General features: G+C 47.7%; 1 protein-coding gene across 1 annotated transcript in view; it reads right to left on the bottom strand.

The window, feature by feature from the left end:
- Positions 1–5,274: 5,274 nt before the first annotated feature.
- Positions 5,275–18,210, bottom strand: part of KCNJ3 (potassium inwardly rectifying channel subfamily J member 3) — a 28,520-nt gene continuing 15,584 nt past the window's right edge. The window contains exon 3 of the mRNA XM_069021359.1: positions 5,275–8,828. Coding sequence (XP_068877460.1) covers positions 8,242–8,828 — 587 coding nt within the window. The 3' untranslated portion in view covers positions 5,275–8,241. The remainder of the gene's footprint in view (positions 8,829–18,210) is intronic.

The following is an 18,210-nucleotide window of genomic DNA, read 5'->3' as shown; positions in this document are numbered from 1 at the left end:
TTCGGTGCACATGACCTGAACATGTACACCTAAGGATCCTTAAAATAAATACCAAGGTAAAATCCCTTTTCCCCTTCTAACCATGTATGACTCTTGATTTTAAGACCAGGAAAAGGCATCGGGCTCTTGGATTTCAGAGTGCTTGGAATGAGCTCATCCCACAAAAAGGAGCTGTGGACACGTCCTGGATCAAGCTGAGGGTGGGGAGACCCTGGCACGGATTCCCAGAGAAGCTGGGGCTGCCCTGGATCCCTGGAAGTGTCGAGGTTGGAATAACCTGGGATAGCGGGAGATGTCCCTGCCCACGGCTGGGGTGGGATTGGGGTGGGATTTAAGGTCCCTCCATCCCAAACCATTCCAGAATTCCATGAATGGAAAGCTCCCATTCCTCAGGGAGTCCCACTGGAAGGGTGTCCGTGTGTCCCAAGGGCGATCCCAGCTGTCTCCCTCTCCAGCCTGAGGAGCAGCCATTTTCCCAATCATTTTCCAGAGGCAAACTCCAAAAAATTCAGGAAGGAAGTTCAGCCTCATTAAAACCCCTCTGTGTGTTCCCTGTCCCTCCTGCCCCTCTGTGCGCTCCAAACTGCGCCAAAGGCATGGAAACAGAGAGCTGGGAATGGGATTCATCCCAGAAATCCCTTCCCTTTGCATCCAAAGGCGGGATATTTATGGAAGCAGCAGCATCCTGTCCCTCTGGATCTCGGCCTGACCCAGGGAACCTTTTATTACAGCAAGAATTAATTAATACTTGATTATTTTCTGGCTCCTTGCCCATTCTCTCCCATGGATCCCATGGGAATATTTTATTTGTATTGTGAAAAAAGGAGATTTGAATGGAATTCTGGTAATTTTGTGCTCTGAGTTGCTCAAATGGGGCAGGAAATTGAGCCCCACCCTTCAGACACATTGATTCCCACTGTCCAGGGAGGAACCAGGGAAAATGGAAAAAGATGGAATTTTTTTTCACTTCTTAAGAAATGGGAGGATTGGGAATTCCTGGAGCAGGGAGGTTTATGCAAAAAAGAAATAAAAATCCAAACCGGAAAACCCAACCAAATAAAAACCTCAAAAAATCCCAACCAACCAAAAACCTTCAACAAACCAAGAAGAAAGCCCCGAAAAAGCAACAAAGAATAATAAAATAAATAACAAAAAATAAATAAAAAATAAAAATAAAAATAAAATAAAAAATAAAAATAATAAATTAAAAAATAAATAAAAATTAAAAATAAAACCAATAAAAAATAAAACCAAGTTCCAGAGAATGGCGGGGATATTTAAGAGACTTCCCAGCGTTTGAAGCCGCCGTTCCCCATCCAGAGGGGGATTTTGGTGGACCAGAGGGTCCAAGGTGGAGAAGGTTCTCCCAGTCCCATTCCAGCATGCTCTGCTCCTTTCCCTGGACTTTCCAGTGCTCCAGGACTCCTCTTTTTCTTTCTCAAAGGAACAATTCCAATTTATTTAACTCCACCTCATTTACAGACTCATTTCATTCCCTTTTTATCCCAAAATTCCTGAGCACCGTGTCCATCCACAGCTCCTCCCCTGCTTCCCTGCTGCTCCTCTTTGCGTGCAGGGATTTTATCCCGGGCCAGGATGCTGGGAAAAGCCCGCAGAGCATTCCCGCCTCCCTCCCTGCCCCAAAATCCCCATTTTTTGCCCATCCAGCTGTTGCTAAACCAGGATTTTCCTGCCTGGAGTGGAGCAGCACCTGAGCACTCCAGAAGGTCCCTGTAGGGTTGTCCTCGTGCTCCATCCCAGCTGGAATTGGGGGCTTGGGGAGCACTTGGAGGGATTTCCTCCGGCTCAGCACAGCGGGAACGGAGCCCACGGAAAAATATCCCGGAAAAGGCATCGGGGATGCAGGGCAGGGAAGAACGGGGGGAGAAGGGCTGGAATGAGAGCTTGGAAAATAGGCAGGAGAAAGTAAAGAGAAAAGAGTTAGGAAAGAAAAATGAAAACATATAAAATGTAAAAGAAAAAATGGTATAGAATGTAAAATATAAACTAGAAATTATAAAATAATATTAAATATAAAATGTAAAATATAAACTATAAAATGTAAAATAGAAAATAATAGAAAATATAAAGTGTAAAATGTAAAATATAAAATATAAAATAATATTAAATATAAAATGTAAAATAATATTAAATATAAAATGTGAAATATAAAATGTAAAATAATATTAAATATAAAATGTAAAATAATATTAAATATAAAATGTGAAATATAAAATGTAAAATAATATTAAATATAAAATGTAAAATAATATAAAATGTAAGATGTAAAATATAAAATGTAAGATATAAAATATAAAATATAAAATATAAAATATAAAATGTAAAGTAATATTAAATGTAAAATGTAAAATGTAAAATAAAAAATGTAAAATATAAAATTTAAAATGTAAAATAATAGAAAAAATAGAAAATAATAGAAAATGTAAAATGCAAAAGAGAAAATATAAAATTTAAGCTGTAAATGGCAAAATATAAAGTGTAAAATATAATGTATAAAATATGAAATATAAAGTATAACATACAAAGTATAAAATACCAAATAAAAATAAAACATAAAATACAAAATATTAAATGTAAAATCTAAAATCTAAAGTATAAAATACAAAATATCAACTATAAACAAAAAAGTGTAGAATAAAGAAATAAAATTCAATATATAGCACATAAAGTATCAAATATAAAATACAAAACATAAAGTATAAGATATGAAATTAAAAATATGAACTAAACCGATAAAATATAGAACACAAAAGAGAGAATCCCGACTGTAAGTATCCAACTCCAGAACAGAAAATGCAAGCAGAGAAGGCAGACGATGAAATGTCAACCAAAGCACAGAGAATAGGAAGGATGGAATTCCCGACACCTTGGGGCAGTTTGGAACAGCGGATCAAAAGGCAGGATTGCTTTGGGCAAAGCAAACGTTCCGTGCCCTCTTCCCGTGGAATTCTGAGTTTGGGATCAGGAGGAGCCCTGGCGTTGTTGGGATGGTTCCCAGAGGCCTTTCCCGGGCGCCTTCTCCCGCTGGGATTTGTGTTCCCTGGATTTCCCTGCCTCTTTTAGGTGGCCTGGGATTGGGATTGGATCGTCTGGGGCTGAGGAATTTGGGGCAAATCTGCTGGAGTTTTGTCCTCAGCTCCTCTCCTGGGATGCTCCTGGCACCTGGAGCTGCTCTGGGATTCCTCGTGTCCCACTGCTCATGGAATGAGCTGGAAAAAACCTTCCTGCCCTGGCTCCAGCCCAAGGATTTGAAAGATTTTTATAATATTATTTATTTGAAGTATCTTTATTTCCGGTATTGAATATTTCTATTTTAAATGTTATTTTAAAATAAGTGCTATTTCAAAAATTATTATTTTCAATATTCCAAGAATTAATACTTTAATGGCACAATCATTGCTGGTTTTTAGTAACAGCAGTTTTTTAATAGTTGTGATTAAATATCCTTTTTTAAAGGAACAACACACTGCCAAGAATATCTTGGAGAATATTTGTTGGCATTTTCCACCCACGTGCTTTAAAAAAAAATCCATTTGTGATGTCCTGATGGACAGAAAAACAAACCACTTTGGTTTATTTAGTTAAAAAAGGAATTTAGTTTAAAAATTCAATTGATTGCAAAGTGTGGATTTATCAATATCATCAATAATGCCAGTGTCAATTATTTATGGAGTTCCTCCCTGGAGCAGAGAGTAAGGCCACATCTCTAATACTTTCTATTATTTATTTGTTATATGTAGTTATTCTATTTTTGTAGGTTTATTATTTTATATATATTTACATTATATATTTATATTTTATGGCATATGGTTATATTTACATATTAATACAGTCTATTAGATATTTACTTTTATATGTTTATGTATCATTATAAATTTATTATATATGCTATAATCTATGTTATTAATATTTTATTACATATTTATTAATAGATTTCCATCTATATTATACATTTATAATAAAAATTTATTCTAGATTTATTAATATAGTCTATTACAGCTTTCTTTACATATATATTATTATACTTTTATTATCTATTATTATATTTATTTTATTATTTCTATTGCTATTCTTTGTCCTGAGCCCCATCCCGACACCGGATTTTATCCCAGCATTGGGATAATTTGGGTTTTTCATCGCTGCTGCTGCTGGAGGCTCCTGCTCCTCCAAGGAGGGTGCCAAGGGAAAGTGTCCATGGGTTGCTCCATGCCCATCCCTGCCTCACATTCCCATCTGTTCCCGGCTTTCCTTGGGGTGGAACAGGGCCAAGGATCCAGATCCCAAAGCCCCAAAACATGGGAGCTGGGAAGGAATGCAAGAGTTTGGGAATGGGGAGTAAACCTGGATCAGCGGGGCTTTAACCCACATTATTTATTGTTATTATTATTATTATTATTATTATTATTATTATTATTATTATTATTCCATTGTATCATTATTTTATTGCATTATTATTACTAGTTCTATATTTACACTGTGATATTATTACTTATAATAATTATATAATATAATATAAATATAATTATATATTATATATAAATATATACATATATATATATAAAATATATTATATATAAATATATACATTATATATAAATATATACTTATAATAATTATATAATATAAATATAATATAATTATATTAATTATACATTTTGTATCATTATTATTATTATTATTACTATTATTATTATTATTATTATTATTATTATTATTATTATTATTATTATTATTATTTTGCTCCCCAAGTGCTGGTGCCCAGCACTAAAATTTACACTCAAACCCCAAATCTGACACTAAATTGACACCAAAACCTGAAGAGGAAGCTCTGGGGGAGCTCTGACAATTCCTGGAGCTTTCATTCCTGGTGCTGGGTTGGGAAGGTGACAAGAGGAATTCCCACTTTTCCACGGACAGGGAAAAGGCTTCTCCTAAACGAATGCAAAGACCTTGAAACGCAGCTCAAGCCACCCCAATTTTTATTTTTGCTGCTTTTCAGAGCAAAGAAACTGATTTTTACCCACCCCCCCAAAGGTGAGAGGAGGAAAAGTGAAGAGTTTATTATTGATCATTTTATTCAAGTGACAAAAGGGGGGACAAGTGACAAACACCTTAAAACTGCCCCAATCTGGGCCACTTTAACAAAGCCAGAGCTAAAGCCGAGCTTTGCAGCCTCAGTCCAGGACTTGGTCCTGCTGTAGAACCCAACCCACACGTGCCCATTTACCCAGGGAGACACTGCATGCCCAAAAATGCATTTATTTCTTTCATTTCTTTTATTTTGACTGAAATATTTACAATTTCCAGGAGAATCCAAGCGGGAATTCAGCAGGAGAGAACACAGACCGGCTGTGCAATCAATCAACCAACCAACCAACCAATCAATCACTGTTAATTACAGTTCTCTTTAAGGAGCAGAAGCAGCAGGGCTGGGTTCAGACGTTGGTTAAGTCATGAAAATAAAGTGAGCACACCATAAAAATGGAATATTGACACGAGGAAGCCCCGAAAATAAAGAAATCAACGCGGCCACGTGCCTGTGCTTGCACCTCACCTTAGCACAGCCACGTCACCGCCACCCAAGCCCGGCCACGAACCGCGGGAATTCTGCAGCCAGCAGGGATGGAGGCACAGACACAGCCCTGCCGCCCCCCCAGCACTCAGCCTGAGCTCACTGCCTCATACCACAGCAAGAATTCCGGAAATATTTGCTTTTTGTGGCACCTTCTCATCTCAGAATGGCAATTTTGCAGTTAAGCCCAGCTACGTCTTTTCATGGCATTAACTGGATCGAAGTGAGGCTCCTTCTCCAGCGTCTCCCCCACTTCCAGCGGGTTTTTGGAGGGTTTTTTCCAGCTCCAGCTCTTCTCCCTGGAACATTTTCCATTCGATTTGTGGAGATACCCATGGGGGACCCCAAATTGCACCCGGGCTGCTGTGCCAGAGTTGGGAAATACAATGGAATAAAATGGGATAGGATATGGAAAACAGAATAGAATATAGAAAATAGACTAGAATATAGAATATAGAATATAGAATATAGAATATAGAATATAGAAAACAGAATATAGAATATAGAATACAGAATACAGAATATAGAAAACAGAATATAGAATATAGAATACAGAATACAGAATATAGAATATAGAATATAGAAAACAGAATATAGAATATAGAATATAGAATATAGAATATAGAACAGAATAGAAAGGAGAGGAAAGGATAGAATTAAGAGTTAGAATTAAAATAGAATTAAAATTAGAATAAATATAGACTAGAACAAGACTAGCTCAAGAGTAAGAGTAGGAAATAGAATATATTAAGAAGAGAATAAGAATAAAAATAGATCTAGAACAGGAATAGGAAATAGAATAGAATAAGAGAAACAGAATAAAGTAGGATAGAAAAGAGAATAAAATAGAACAGAATTAGAATGGAACAGGAATAAAAAAATAGACAAAAGAATAAAATAGTAACAGGTTAAGAATAAAAAAAGAATACAGAAAAAGAATAGAATTAGAATAGAATAAGAGAATAAGAGGAATAAGAATTAGAATAGAGTAAGGAATAAGGAAAAATAATTGAATTAGAACAGAATAAGAAAAGAATAAGAACTAGAATTAGAAGAACCTGCAGTGCCACCCAAAAACCAGGCTAAACCATGGAAAGGAACTCTGGGACTGGTACAAAGTCCTCGGGGACACAGCGACAGTCACACACTGGAACTTCCAGGGAAACTGGTGGCTGAGCCGGCTCCAGCAGTGCTGGGCTTCCGAGGCCTTGTTCCGCACCAGCCTCTAGAACAAAATCCCAGTTTTTTTCCTCAAAGCCCATCAGCTCTGTTATTAATTGCCCAGCAACGTGGGCATCACTGCAGGGTGGCCCAGGAGCCAGACGTGCCCATCCATGGATGCTGCTCTGCCCACTCCCGGCCATGGCTGGGAGCACCCGGACGGGACCCCAGGGGTTTTACTCACAGGACGGCACTCGGAGCCCTGCTCCCGGCTGCTGCTGGGCTGACCCTCCTGCCCAACCATGGTGCTGCCCATCGCCCCATCTATCCCAAACCTCCTCCAAGAAGGAGCCTCTGGGAAGGCCCCGAACACAGCCCGGGGGCACCTCAACCCTTTGGACTCTGGGGAGGTGCTCCAGCACCTCAAGGCCTCATCGCAGAGCCCAGCCTGGCTTGATCACAAACGAGGCGGGCAAAGGGAACCCAAACACAACCAGCGAGGAGTCAACCCCAACATTTCATTCCTGCAACGTTTGACTCGTTCTGAAGCCCCCAGCGTGACCCTCAGCCCACAACAAGGTCAAATTGCATCTGCACCATGGCAACAGCAGCGAGGAGCAAGCCCCGGCTTGGGACCACCGTCCCCTGCCTGGGAGGGAAACAAATCCAGGCCCAGAGGCATCGGGGCAGTTGGGGCTCTGCCTTTGGGGTGCAGCTCATCCCACAGAAGAGCCTGCTTGGCACCACGGGCACAGTCAGCTGTTTTCACGGCTGGCTGTTTCAGCAACGGGAGAAATCCAGCACGTCCTGCTGATTTTCTTCCACACATACTGTACATTTTTAACAAGTTACTAATTGTACCTGAAGTGTGAACTTGGGTCATTTATTTATCGTTTTGCTCAGGCTTAGGAACAGAAGTTTCATTCTCTAAACAAAGCCTGAAGAAATGCAGATTGTTTTTTTCCCAGTATTTTTTCCAGTGGCTTTGACACCCCAAAAAAACCTGAAAGCAAACTAGAAACCAGCAGTGAATTTAAGGCGAGCAGATTTGGTGTGAGGGGTGAACTAAAACACCTCCTTGGAGGAAAAAAACCACATGCAGCAACAACTTGGGTGAGCAAATCATGACCCACAGCAGGAAAAAAACCCCAAACGCTTTCAACTCAAGTTAAACTTACCCTGAAAGTTCCCCACTCCGTGTTGTCCCTATTCCCTCGGGAATACGGGGGAAGGAAGGCCCCTCTGCGTGTTTTTCGGGATATAGAGTATAAATATAGGAGGAGTCATGCCACGGACTAGATGCAGAGATTGCACACTATTATTGCATGCGCTGGGTAGTACATGCCAAGGACGCGGCCCTCGCTCGGAATCCCGCGGGACGCTCCCGCCTCCCGCAGCGCCGAGTCCATCCCGGAGTCCGGCCCGGCCCCTCGGCGGCCCCGCTGCCCTCGGCAGTCCCAGGCGCGCGGGATGCCCGGCCCGGCGCGTTATGTGAAGCGGTCGGAATTCATTTTGCGCAGTTTGGGCGGGAGGTTCCCCTCCATCCTCCCGCCACCCCCCGAGAGCTTCTGCAGCTTGGGGGGCAGCTCAGCCACCGACTGGCTCATGGGATCCGACATCATCTTCGTGGTCTTAGAGCCCAGTTTCTCCTCGGAGTTGCCGGGCACCGAGCTGATGCGCTGGAGTTTCATGGGCAAATCGCCCATGCTGTAGGCCTTCTCTGAGGTGGTGGAGCTCATCCTGAGCAGTTTTTTCGGGAAGTCGTCCCTCCCGGTGATTTTCTGCAGTTTTGAGGGCAGCTTTGTGCCCACCTCGTCGAGCCCATCCAGGCACTCCACGGAGTTGTTCCTCTCCTTGCTGTTGCTGACGGCGGGTGGGATCAGGGGCGAGGACATGAGGAGCATCTCCTCCTGCTCCTTCACGCTGTAGGGCGGGGTGGGCACCTCGAAGGTGGCGTGGAACTGGGAATAATCCACCTTGAAGAATCCTTCTTCCAAGGAGATCACCGGGAAGAAGCGATGGCCCCAGAGCACCTCATCCTCCGTGTAGGATGTCCTGGCTTGGCACGTCATCCCTGCAAGGAGAAGGGAGGAAAAGCTTCCACCAGTTCCAGGAAGTTGGGGATGCACAGAAATCCTTGAGCGATTCCATGAACTGGATTTTATGGGTTTAAATGTATTTTAAAAAACACTGGCCTGCCTTTGTTTGGAGGAAATGATGCACCACGGGAAGTTTAGGTGGATATTAGGGAAAATTCCTTCATGGAAAGGGCTGTCCAAGGCAGTGGTGGCGTCCCCAGCCCTGGAGGGATTTCAAAGCCCTGTGGATGTGGCACCTGGGGACGTGGGGCAGTGGTGCTGCTTGATGGTTGGACTTGATGACCTTAAAGGTCTTTTCCAACCTTAAGGATTCTGTGATTTTAGGATTCTACAGCTGTTAAAGTGTCATTCCCAAGGGGAACGATACCAGCGGAAGGGGCGGAACTGAGGAATTCCCACCTACATTTACAGACTCTTTGTGGTGGTGCTGCTGCCCAAGGGACATCAGGGCTGCCTGAGAACCCTGGGACTGAACCAGCAGGAGCTGTAAGAGCAATTGGGACTTGTCAGATCCTAAAGTATTCCTAAGTTATTCCGTATTTCCCTCATGTCCATGAACACACACAAAGCCAGCCCCTCATCAGCACATTCCAACCCATCAGGGAGCAGCAAGTCCCACAAAATACATTTATTCCTCTTCAAAGGCCTCACCAGCAATCTGCTCCCAGATCCATCGCTGCCAGGCTGGGATCCAGCTCCAAAAAAATTATCAGGGAATAAAACCATGACTAAGAGGCACAACAGTGCCCTTCCTCTTCCTCCCACCGCGGAGAAAAGTCCCCTCAAGCACCAGACTTGGCCACCCTGGTGACCCTTGGCAATCAGAGGGAGATGACACTCCTGGATTGCTGGAGGCTTCCTGCTTTTTAAAAATTTTTTTTGTTATTATTTTTAACCCTTCTCTGTAGCAATCTGTAAATTACGCTGCCATTTGCTCCTCACGCAGCCAAGTGGAAATGTGACATTTGGGTTTCAGGAAGCTCCATCCACCTCTGCAAACACACCCCCTGCCTGGCTCACCAGGATGATGCCTGGGAGCCAGGAGAGAAGGAAAGGAGCTTGGGAAGGCACAGGAAAAACCACAGCGGGGCTGCAGCGAGGGGGAGTGGGATGGAATGTGATACACAGCCAGGAAAATTCCAGTTTATCCCACTTCATGCTACTGCTGACGGGATCAGTGCTGGTTTGGCTGCTGATCACAAGACAAAACTCTGTTTCCCACTTTATCTCTTGGGAGGAAAACATGAATCCAGGATTTTAGCATTGGACGCTGCTCCCACTGCCGGGAAGGCCTCACACCTGCAGGAACGCACCCAGAGCCGTCCCTCATCCAGGACATATTTTTGTACTTCCCAGTGAATCTCACCCAGAGGCCAGGTGCTCCATTAACTGGGATGGAAGCAGTCCCCTTCCTAAAGGGTTTAGGAAAAACCTGCAATTCTGAGAAAAATGGCAATTTGAGTGAGCTCTGCTTCCACCTGCACCCTTCACTCTGCAGCTGCTCAGGAGCAGCTTCACCAGCACATCCCAGAGCTTCCCCTGCTGTCCCTCAGCCCTGACCCCCGCTGGGACCTCCTCAAGTACTGAACGTGGGATTCCACATCTGAATCTGTACCTGCATCTGTATCCCCATCCGAATCCCTATCCACATCTCTATCCCCATCCAAATCCATATCCATATCTGCATCTGCATCCACATTCCGATCCAAATTCCCATTCACACCTATATCCACATCTGCATTCCCATCCCTGTCAGCATCTGCCTCCCCATCCACATCCTCATCCCCTTCTGCATCCACATCTCCAGACCCAGCTCCACCTGCATTCTCATTCCAATCTGCTTCCACACCCCTGGCAGCAGCTGCATTCCAAACGCCATCCCCACCCCAGGCAATCCCATGGCAATGCCAGGGGCTGCTCCCAAGGGCTATTCCCACCTCCTGCTCCATGGTCCTGCCTCTCCCAGCAGGCTTTCCACGGAGGAATTTCATACCCACCATTACCATGGAAAAATGTATCAGCTGAATTTTGGGAAAATCAGCCACAGATTCTGTCTCGTTCCCACATCAGCTCCCTGGAGGGATAAGTATTTGCAGGAATATCGTTTGTCTTTCAAATCCATGGATCTCCTTCCCAAACAAACCCGAGGGCACAAATTATTTAGGAGCCTCTCAGGATGAACAGCAGCAGCCAATATTCCCAACATGCCAGCCAATATTCCCAATGTGTCAGCCACCAGACGGTGCTCAGAGGTGCTACCGTGGCCAGGACAAGAAATCAGTTCCCAGCTTTCCTTCCATATCTGCTGTGTTTTCCAGCTTTTCCTTTGTGTTCCATTCCCTCAGCAGCGCCTCAGCCCCAGCTCTGAGCTCACAGTGTTGTTCTACCATTCCTCACTTGTATTCCAGCAATAACAGAATCCCAGGATGGTTTGGGTTGGGAGGGACCTTAAAGCTCATCCCATCCCACCCCTGCCATGGCAGGGACACCTCCCACTGTCCCAGGCTGCTCCAGCCCCAATGTCCAGCCTGGCCTTGGGCACTGCCAGGGATCCAGGGGCAGCCCCAGCTGCTCTGGGCACCCTGTGCCAGGGCCTGCCCACCCTCCCAGGGAACAATTCCCAATTCCCAATCTCCCATCCATCCCTGCCCTCTGGCACTGGGAAGCCATTCCCTGTGTCCTGTCCCTCCATGCCTTGTCCCCAGTCCCTCTCCAGCTCTCCTGGAGCCCCTTCAGGTCTTGCAAGGGGCTTGGAGCTCTGCCTTCTCCAGGTGAACATTCCCAGCTCTCCCAGCCTGGCTCCAGAGCTGAGGGGCTCCATCCTACACCAGGACCTTTGTCCCCAGAACACCTCCTAAAAAGCGCCACGCCCCAAATCCATGAGTATTTCCATGTTTTCCCACAGAAAGGGCAGGATCAGTTGGGTGCACCCCACCTCTGCCAGCCCTTCCGATAATTACCCCAGGATTATTTTCCATGAATTTTGCTCATGGATATCACTCCTGGCTCCCAGTTTTCCATTCCTGCTGTTGGCATGGAAGGGTTTCCATTTCCTGAGCTTTTCTCCCCTCACGAGTTCCCCCTCAGTAGGGCCCGCAGCCCGCGCTGCCTCCGCCGCCTCCACCCCGACCACGGACCTGCTCCCAGCTTCCCAAGTTCTCCACGTGATTAATATTCATTTGCAGGATAAATTCCCAGCTCTGGCTTGGAAGCCAACAGGCTGCCTGCAGAGGAATTATTTATTATGGAATTAAGCAGCCGTTCGTCAAAGGAAAAGGTTTGGAGCGTTTTGTTCCCTGCTCCCAGCTCAGCCTCCCTCAGGCTCTGCGAGCTGGGAACCAGCAAAGCTCTGCCTGCACACAAATCCCACCTGAACAGGTACAACAATCCCAGATTCCAGCAGAAATATCCCAAAACATCCAAAAAAACCCCTCTCCATCGCCTCGAAAACAGGGAATGCTTGTTTTGCATGCGGGGAATCCAGAGGAGCTGTGGCTGCCCCATCCCTGGAAGTGTCCAAGGCCACTTGGATGGGGCTTGGAGCAGCCTGGGACAGTGGAAGGTGTCCCAGCCATCCAGGTAAGGATGATCCTTAATTTCCTTCCAATCCAAGCCATTCCGTGTTTCCGTGATTCTCGCTGTCAGCCCAGCTCAGAGCTGCATCCCCGGATTAATGAGGGGGCAGATGGAGGCCAAAAAAAAAAACCCGTAAATAAATGCTTTGACTAATTCCACCCCCTAATAATCCTCCAATTACTTCCAAATTTCCGAAGGACCCAGATGGAGCCGGCTGTTTTCTAGAGCCTTAATATAAATTGCCTTGAAAAGAATCCCAGCCCTGCCGTTACTTATCCCATCTGATTCCCGAGGCTGGCTGCTGCCTGGGAAATCACGGATTATTAACCAGCTTTTAACAGCCCCCCTGCCCTGGAGAGGCCTCAGAAGCAATTCTGGCACCCAAAGGTTCTGTGGCTCTTTTCCCTCTCCAAAGTAATGCCAGAAATTCCACCTCCAGCTGTTGGAATGCAGCTTGCTGGCCAAGGGCTGGACACAGGGATATCAGGTGTCCTTCCCAACGTGGAAAAGTTCATCTGAATCAGTGGGGAAAGAGGGAATTAATGGGGAATTATGGACTCAGCAACACATGGTCCCAACAGCCACAAAAAGGGCATCTCTGTGTCCCAGGACTGGGAGGAAGAGGAACCTCCAGCAGGAATTTCTGGCCAAAATGCACAAATCTCCTTCTTTTTGTCAGGTTTTTAATTTTTTCTTAGGAAGAGCTCCTGCCCTGCAGGTTCAGACTCCTGGAGCTGAGCCAGGGGCTCCTCCCTGTGCATTTTGGGGGTTGATCTGCCTTAAACCTGCAACTTTCCTGGAAAACCTCCAAAATACCTGTTAAAGGTGAATCACACAGCAATAATTGATGAATTTCTAACAACTGAGCTAATTCAGAACTGCTATTTAAGGCCCCTGAAGGGAAGAGTAAAGCCTGATTAGGGCTTGATATAAAACATACAACACTCACCCCCCTGCTCTTGTAGGGCCAAGGGAGGATTTGCTGCTGCAGGGAAAAGGATTCCCACAGAAACCTCTCCTCTTCCAGGGCTGCAGAGGAGGTAATGGAATCCTGGAATGGTTTGGGTCAGAAGGGAAGTTAAGGATCATCCCATCCCACCCCTGCCATGGCAGGGATACCTTCCACCATCCCAGGGTGCTCCAAGCCCCATCCAGCTTGGCCTGGGACACTGCCAGGGATCCAGGGGCAGCCACAGCTTCACTCCAAACACAGGGATAGCAGCTGGTCTATCCAAGGAAGAGTGGGAGATCCTGATGTTCCCATCTGGAACGGTGACAGATGGATGGGATCTGCAATCAGCCCTGATAAGGGGGACACCGAGCGGGGTCAGCCCCCAGACCAGGAGGGTTTCAGCTCTCAGGCTCTTCCTCTCCCCCTCCACTGCCCCGCTGTTTTCCCATGGAAGTTGAGCCGCCAGACTGGGAAATGCACAGCCCGCCGGGAGCGCTCCTCCGCAGACAGAGCGTGGGGCTGAGGCTGCACCACCTCCATCTCCCGGCAAGAACAGCTATTTCTGGCGTTAACGCTTCCCAGCTCCGCTCCAAGGCTGCTCCTCGATTAAAGTGACGACAGCTTGAAGTGCTCCAGAACGTTCTGGCAATCCATGGCCATGGAGCTGGGAATGTTCCCCTGGAGAAGGGAAGGACACAGGGAGAGCTCCGAGCCCCTTGCAGGGCCTGAAGGGGCTCCAGGAGAGCTGGAGAGGGACTGGGGACAAGGCATGGAGGGACAGGACACAGGGAATGGCTTCCCAGTGCCAGAGGGCAGGGCTGGATGGGAGATTGGGAACTGGGAATTCCTGGCTGGGAGGGTGGGGGGGCAATTTTTCCATAAAACCCCATTTTGGTTAAAGAGAAATAAAATACAGCATTTCCTGAAATGTGAGACACAAAATGTGCCCTAAAGGTACCAACCATAAAACCCCTTTATGAATCCATGAACATACCACAGAATCCTAGAATTATCTGGGTTGGAAGGGACATTAAAGATCATCTCATTCCAACCCATGGGCAGGGACACCTCCCACTATCCCAGGCTCCTCCAAGCCCTGTCCAGCCTGGCCTTGGACACTTCCAGGGATCCAGGGGCATTAATTCTCCATTAATTTTAATCCCTGGGAATTCCAACACACAGTGATTTACCACATCAACTCTGTGTGCAAAAAGGACCCAAGATGATCTCAAAGATCCCTTCCAACCCAACCATTCCATGATCCCATGCTCCCGTGGCTCCAGGATCACTCCTGTCAGTCAGATATCAGTTTTATCCCAAACACTTTATTTCTTCTCACCCTCAGGAGCAATCCCAGGCTCCTGCTCCGCTCCTCAGTCCAGACCCGTTGTTTATCTCCACTCCATAAATACCTCCTGCTTTATTGCCACTGTTCTCCCAGAGCATTCCTGACATTTAAACACATCCATGACACCAAAGGTATTTCCCTTATCAGCCAGGCCTCTTCCCGGGCGCTTTTCAATCCCTCACAGCCCCAGATTTCCGTGGCACCCTCAGCACCTCGGCCGGGTGTTTGCCAGGACCATGCTTAGTCCAAATCACGGCAGGTTTCCAAAATCCCATGGAAGCAGCACAGGAAAGCACGTCCTGCTCCCACACCCGACAGGCTGCTGGCAGGTGAGGAACATCCCTTTTTTGTATCAAAAAAGAGGGGAAAATGAAAGTTTGGCAGCCTCCAGGGCTGCCCTGCCAGGCCTGGAGCAGGGTTTTCCATCCTTTTGGAAAAGCAGAGGCAGGAGCAGTTATCTGGATCAAACCACCCGGTGCACATTCCATGCAATAATTAATCCTGCCTGGGAATCTGCCCTGCTATTTTTATCCTCTCCCGATTTTTTTAATCCCAACCCCAGAGGCCGCTCCATTCCTTTCCCTACAGCTGGAATGCATCAGGGCCGATCCCAGCCCCTCCAGCCCCTTCCTTGGAGCAGGTTCCTTTCCCAGAGCCATCTGCCACGTTCCCAGGTTTGCATCATTCCCCTCCCACCCGGCCAGGATTGACTCAGCAGCACCAGAAGGGAAGGATTTCATTCCCTGCTCCAGCAGCTCCCTGCTCGGATGCACCGGGAAGGGCAGGGGGAAAAGGATGGAGGGAGGAGGGATGGGAATGGGAGAGGCAATGCATCCCCTCCCCAGGGATGGGGATATTCCCAGGGAGCTGGGGACATGGATAAAATGGGGTTCGGACAGAAACTGGAACTGCCCATCCATGCCCTGGAGAAAAGCAGTGGATGCTCTCCAGAGCTCCCAACAGCCTCAAGTATTCCCAGATTTTTCCTGACAGCACAGTCCTGTGAAAACATTCCTTATGCTAAGCAGAGAATCCCAGACTGGTTTGGGTGGGATGAGAAATTAAGGATCATCCCAATCCACCCCTGCCATGGCAGGGACACCTCCCACTGTCCCAGGCTGCTCCAAGCCCCAATGTCCAGCCTGGCCTTGGGCACTTCCAGGGATCCAGGGGCAGCCACAGCTGCTCTGGGCACCCTGTGCCAGGAAAAAAACCCTTCATGGAAAAGACAATCCAGGCCTGGCAGTCCCCATCCCTGGAGGGATTCCAAAGCCCCGTGGATGTGGGGACATGGGCCGGTGGTGGCCTGGGCAGTGCTGGGAATGGTTGGACTCCATGGGCTCAGAGGGATTTTCCAGCCTAAAAAACAGAGCTGGTTCTGCTTTCCATGGAGTGTGGGCAGCTGGAAATGAGGGGATTCATCTGTGGCTCAGTGTTGGGAATGGCAGGGAAGAGCCCCAGGGAGAAAGGAATGCTCTGTGAAATCCCAGGAGATCGGCGGAGATCAGAGGTGCCTCCAAGCAACACCTGAGGGAAGTCAGTAAAAAAGGGGAAAACAAAGATGTCGACAGGAATTCCTGCTCTCCAAACGGGAACGTTTCCATTGTGAGGCTGAGCCCGGCCCTTCCCTCCCCTCTCACAGCCGCTCCTCCAGCAGCTCCCGCTCCTCCAAACTCCCACCCGGCCATATGGGCTCAGCACCGAAATAGAGCTCTCCTCTGCAGGGCTTGGCAGCCCTACCAACACCCCGAGGGAGCCAGAGACGCCTTCCTGGCACGGAAAATCCAGCTCTCTTCAGATGGAAAGGGACAATTCATTGGGGTGGCCAGCGGGGCCACACAGGCAGAGCATTCCTGGGCTCCAGGGCCTGGGGACGTTCCCTCAGTGCTGCCAGAGGGACACCTGCTCCAACCCAGCGTCCCTGCCCATCCACCCTATGGAAAAAGGCTCTCAGGATGCTTGGGAGACTGATTTAAATAGAACAGAAAGTCAGCAGGTGCTTTCTGAGCTGCAAGTAATCTGTATCAAGGGCAGGGTGATCCAGAGGAGGATGATCCGCCTCTGATTGCCCAGACAAGCTGTGGATTCCCCACCCCTGGAAGTGTCCAAGGCTGGATGGAGCTCAGAGCACCCGGGGATAGTGGGAGGTGTCCCTGCCCATGGCAGGGGTGGGATAGGATGGGCTTTAAGGTCCCTTCCCACCCAGACCATCTGGGACTCCACGGTTTTACAGAAGGCAGCACGGAGCTGTTTGGGAATAACCTCTCGGGGTTTAGCACTGCTGGTCTGACACAGGGACTGACCTGTTGAGTATCTTTAAAATATTAAATATTCTGAGGCCATCAATTCATCCCCACAACTGCTTCCAACAAAGTTGCTCCGTGATTCCTGCTCCTCACCTGCAGCCCTGGCCTGGCCAGGGAATTCAAGGAGATCCCACCCCAAATTGATCAGGAGAGAAGGAAACAGCCAGAGCTGTGCCAGAGGGGGATGCAATGGAGCTCAGGGAAAGGTTCTGCCCCAGAAGGTGCTGGGCACTGCCCAGGCTCCCCAGGGAATGGTCCCGGCCCCGAGGCTGCCAGAGCTCCAGGAGCGTTTGGACAGCGCTGCCAGGGATTGCTGGGGTGGGGTTGTTGGGGGGTCCGTGCAGGGAAGGAGCTGGATCCACGATCCTGTGCATCCTTCCAGCTCTGATATTCCCTGATTCTATGCGGACCTCATTCACCATCCCCTCCTGGGATCCCAGTATTGAAAATTCCTGAGAACACAGACTGCACTCCCATGTTCCCAGGGGTATCCCAGGGCTGGATCCAGGGGATGACCCCTCACAGAGGGGACATGGGGCCAGTGACCGCCTGCTGTGGGACAGGAGCACCTGGAAAAGGGGATCACCAACCCCTGGCAACCCCAAACCTCCTGCTCTGAGGGATTGTTCTGCTCCTCTGTGCCCCAGACAGCTGCTGAGGCTGGGTTGGAGCAGCTTTCCCAGCTCCTCACCTGCATCCATCTGTCTGGCACTGGGAACATCCCAGCTCCCATCCCCACCTCTCCCAGGCCGGAACAGCTCCTGTCATGTATTTCAGATCCATGCACAGCTCCAACACCACCTCCCTTGAACTAAACATAGCTCGTGGCACGCAGGCGGCGGGAGGAGCTGACAAACATTCCCTGCCTGACACCGGGAGCACAGCACTCCCGGGAAAGAGAGGATCGGGGCTGTCAGCACTGCAGGAACGGCTGTCAGGCTGGATTTGGGGCTGGAAAAGGCTCTTTGGGAATCCACACACACCTTGCTGGGCCATGGATATATAAATATATACAAATAGCATAGGATGACAGGCTCCCAGAGTGGTTTGGGTTGGGAAGGACATGAAATCCCACCCCATTCCACCCTCTGCCATGGGCAGGGACACCTGCCACTATCCCAAGTTGTCCCAGCCTGGCCTGGAACACTCCCAGGGATGGGGCAGTCTCCCCTTCC

This window comes from Aphelocoma coerulescens, chromosome 7 (genome assembly GCF_041296385.1).
Source record: "Aphelocoma coerulescens isolate FSJ_1873_10779 chromosome 7, UR_Acoe_1.0, whole genome shotgun sequence".
NCBI lineage: Eukaryota > Metazoa > Chordata > Aves > Passeriformes > Corvidae > Aphelocoma > Aphelocoma coerulescens.
The sequence above is the reverse complement of the archived record's forward strand: the minus strand, read 5'-3'. Positions and strand labels throughout refer to the sequence as shown.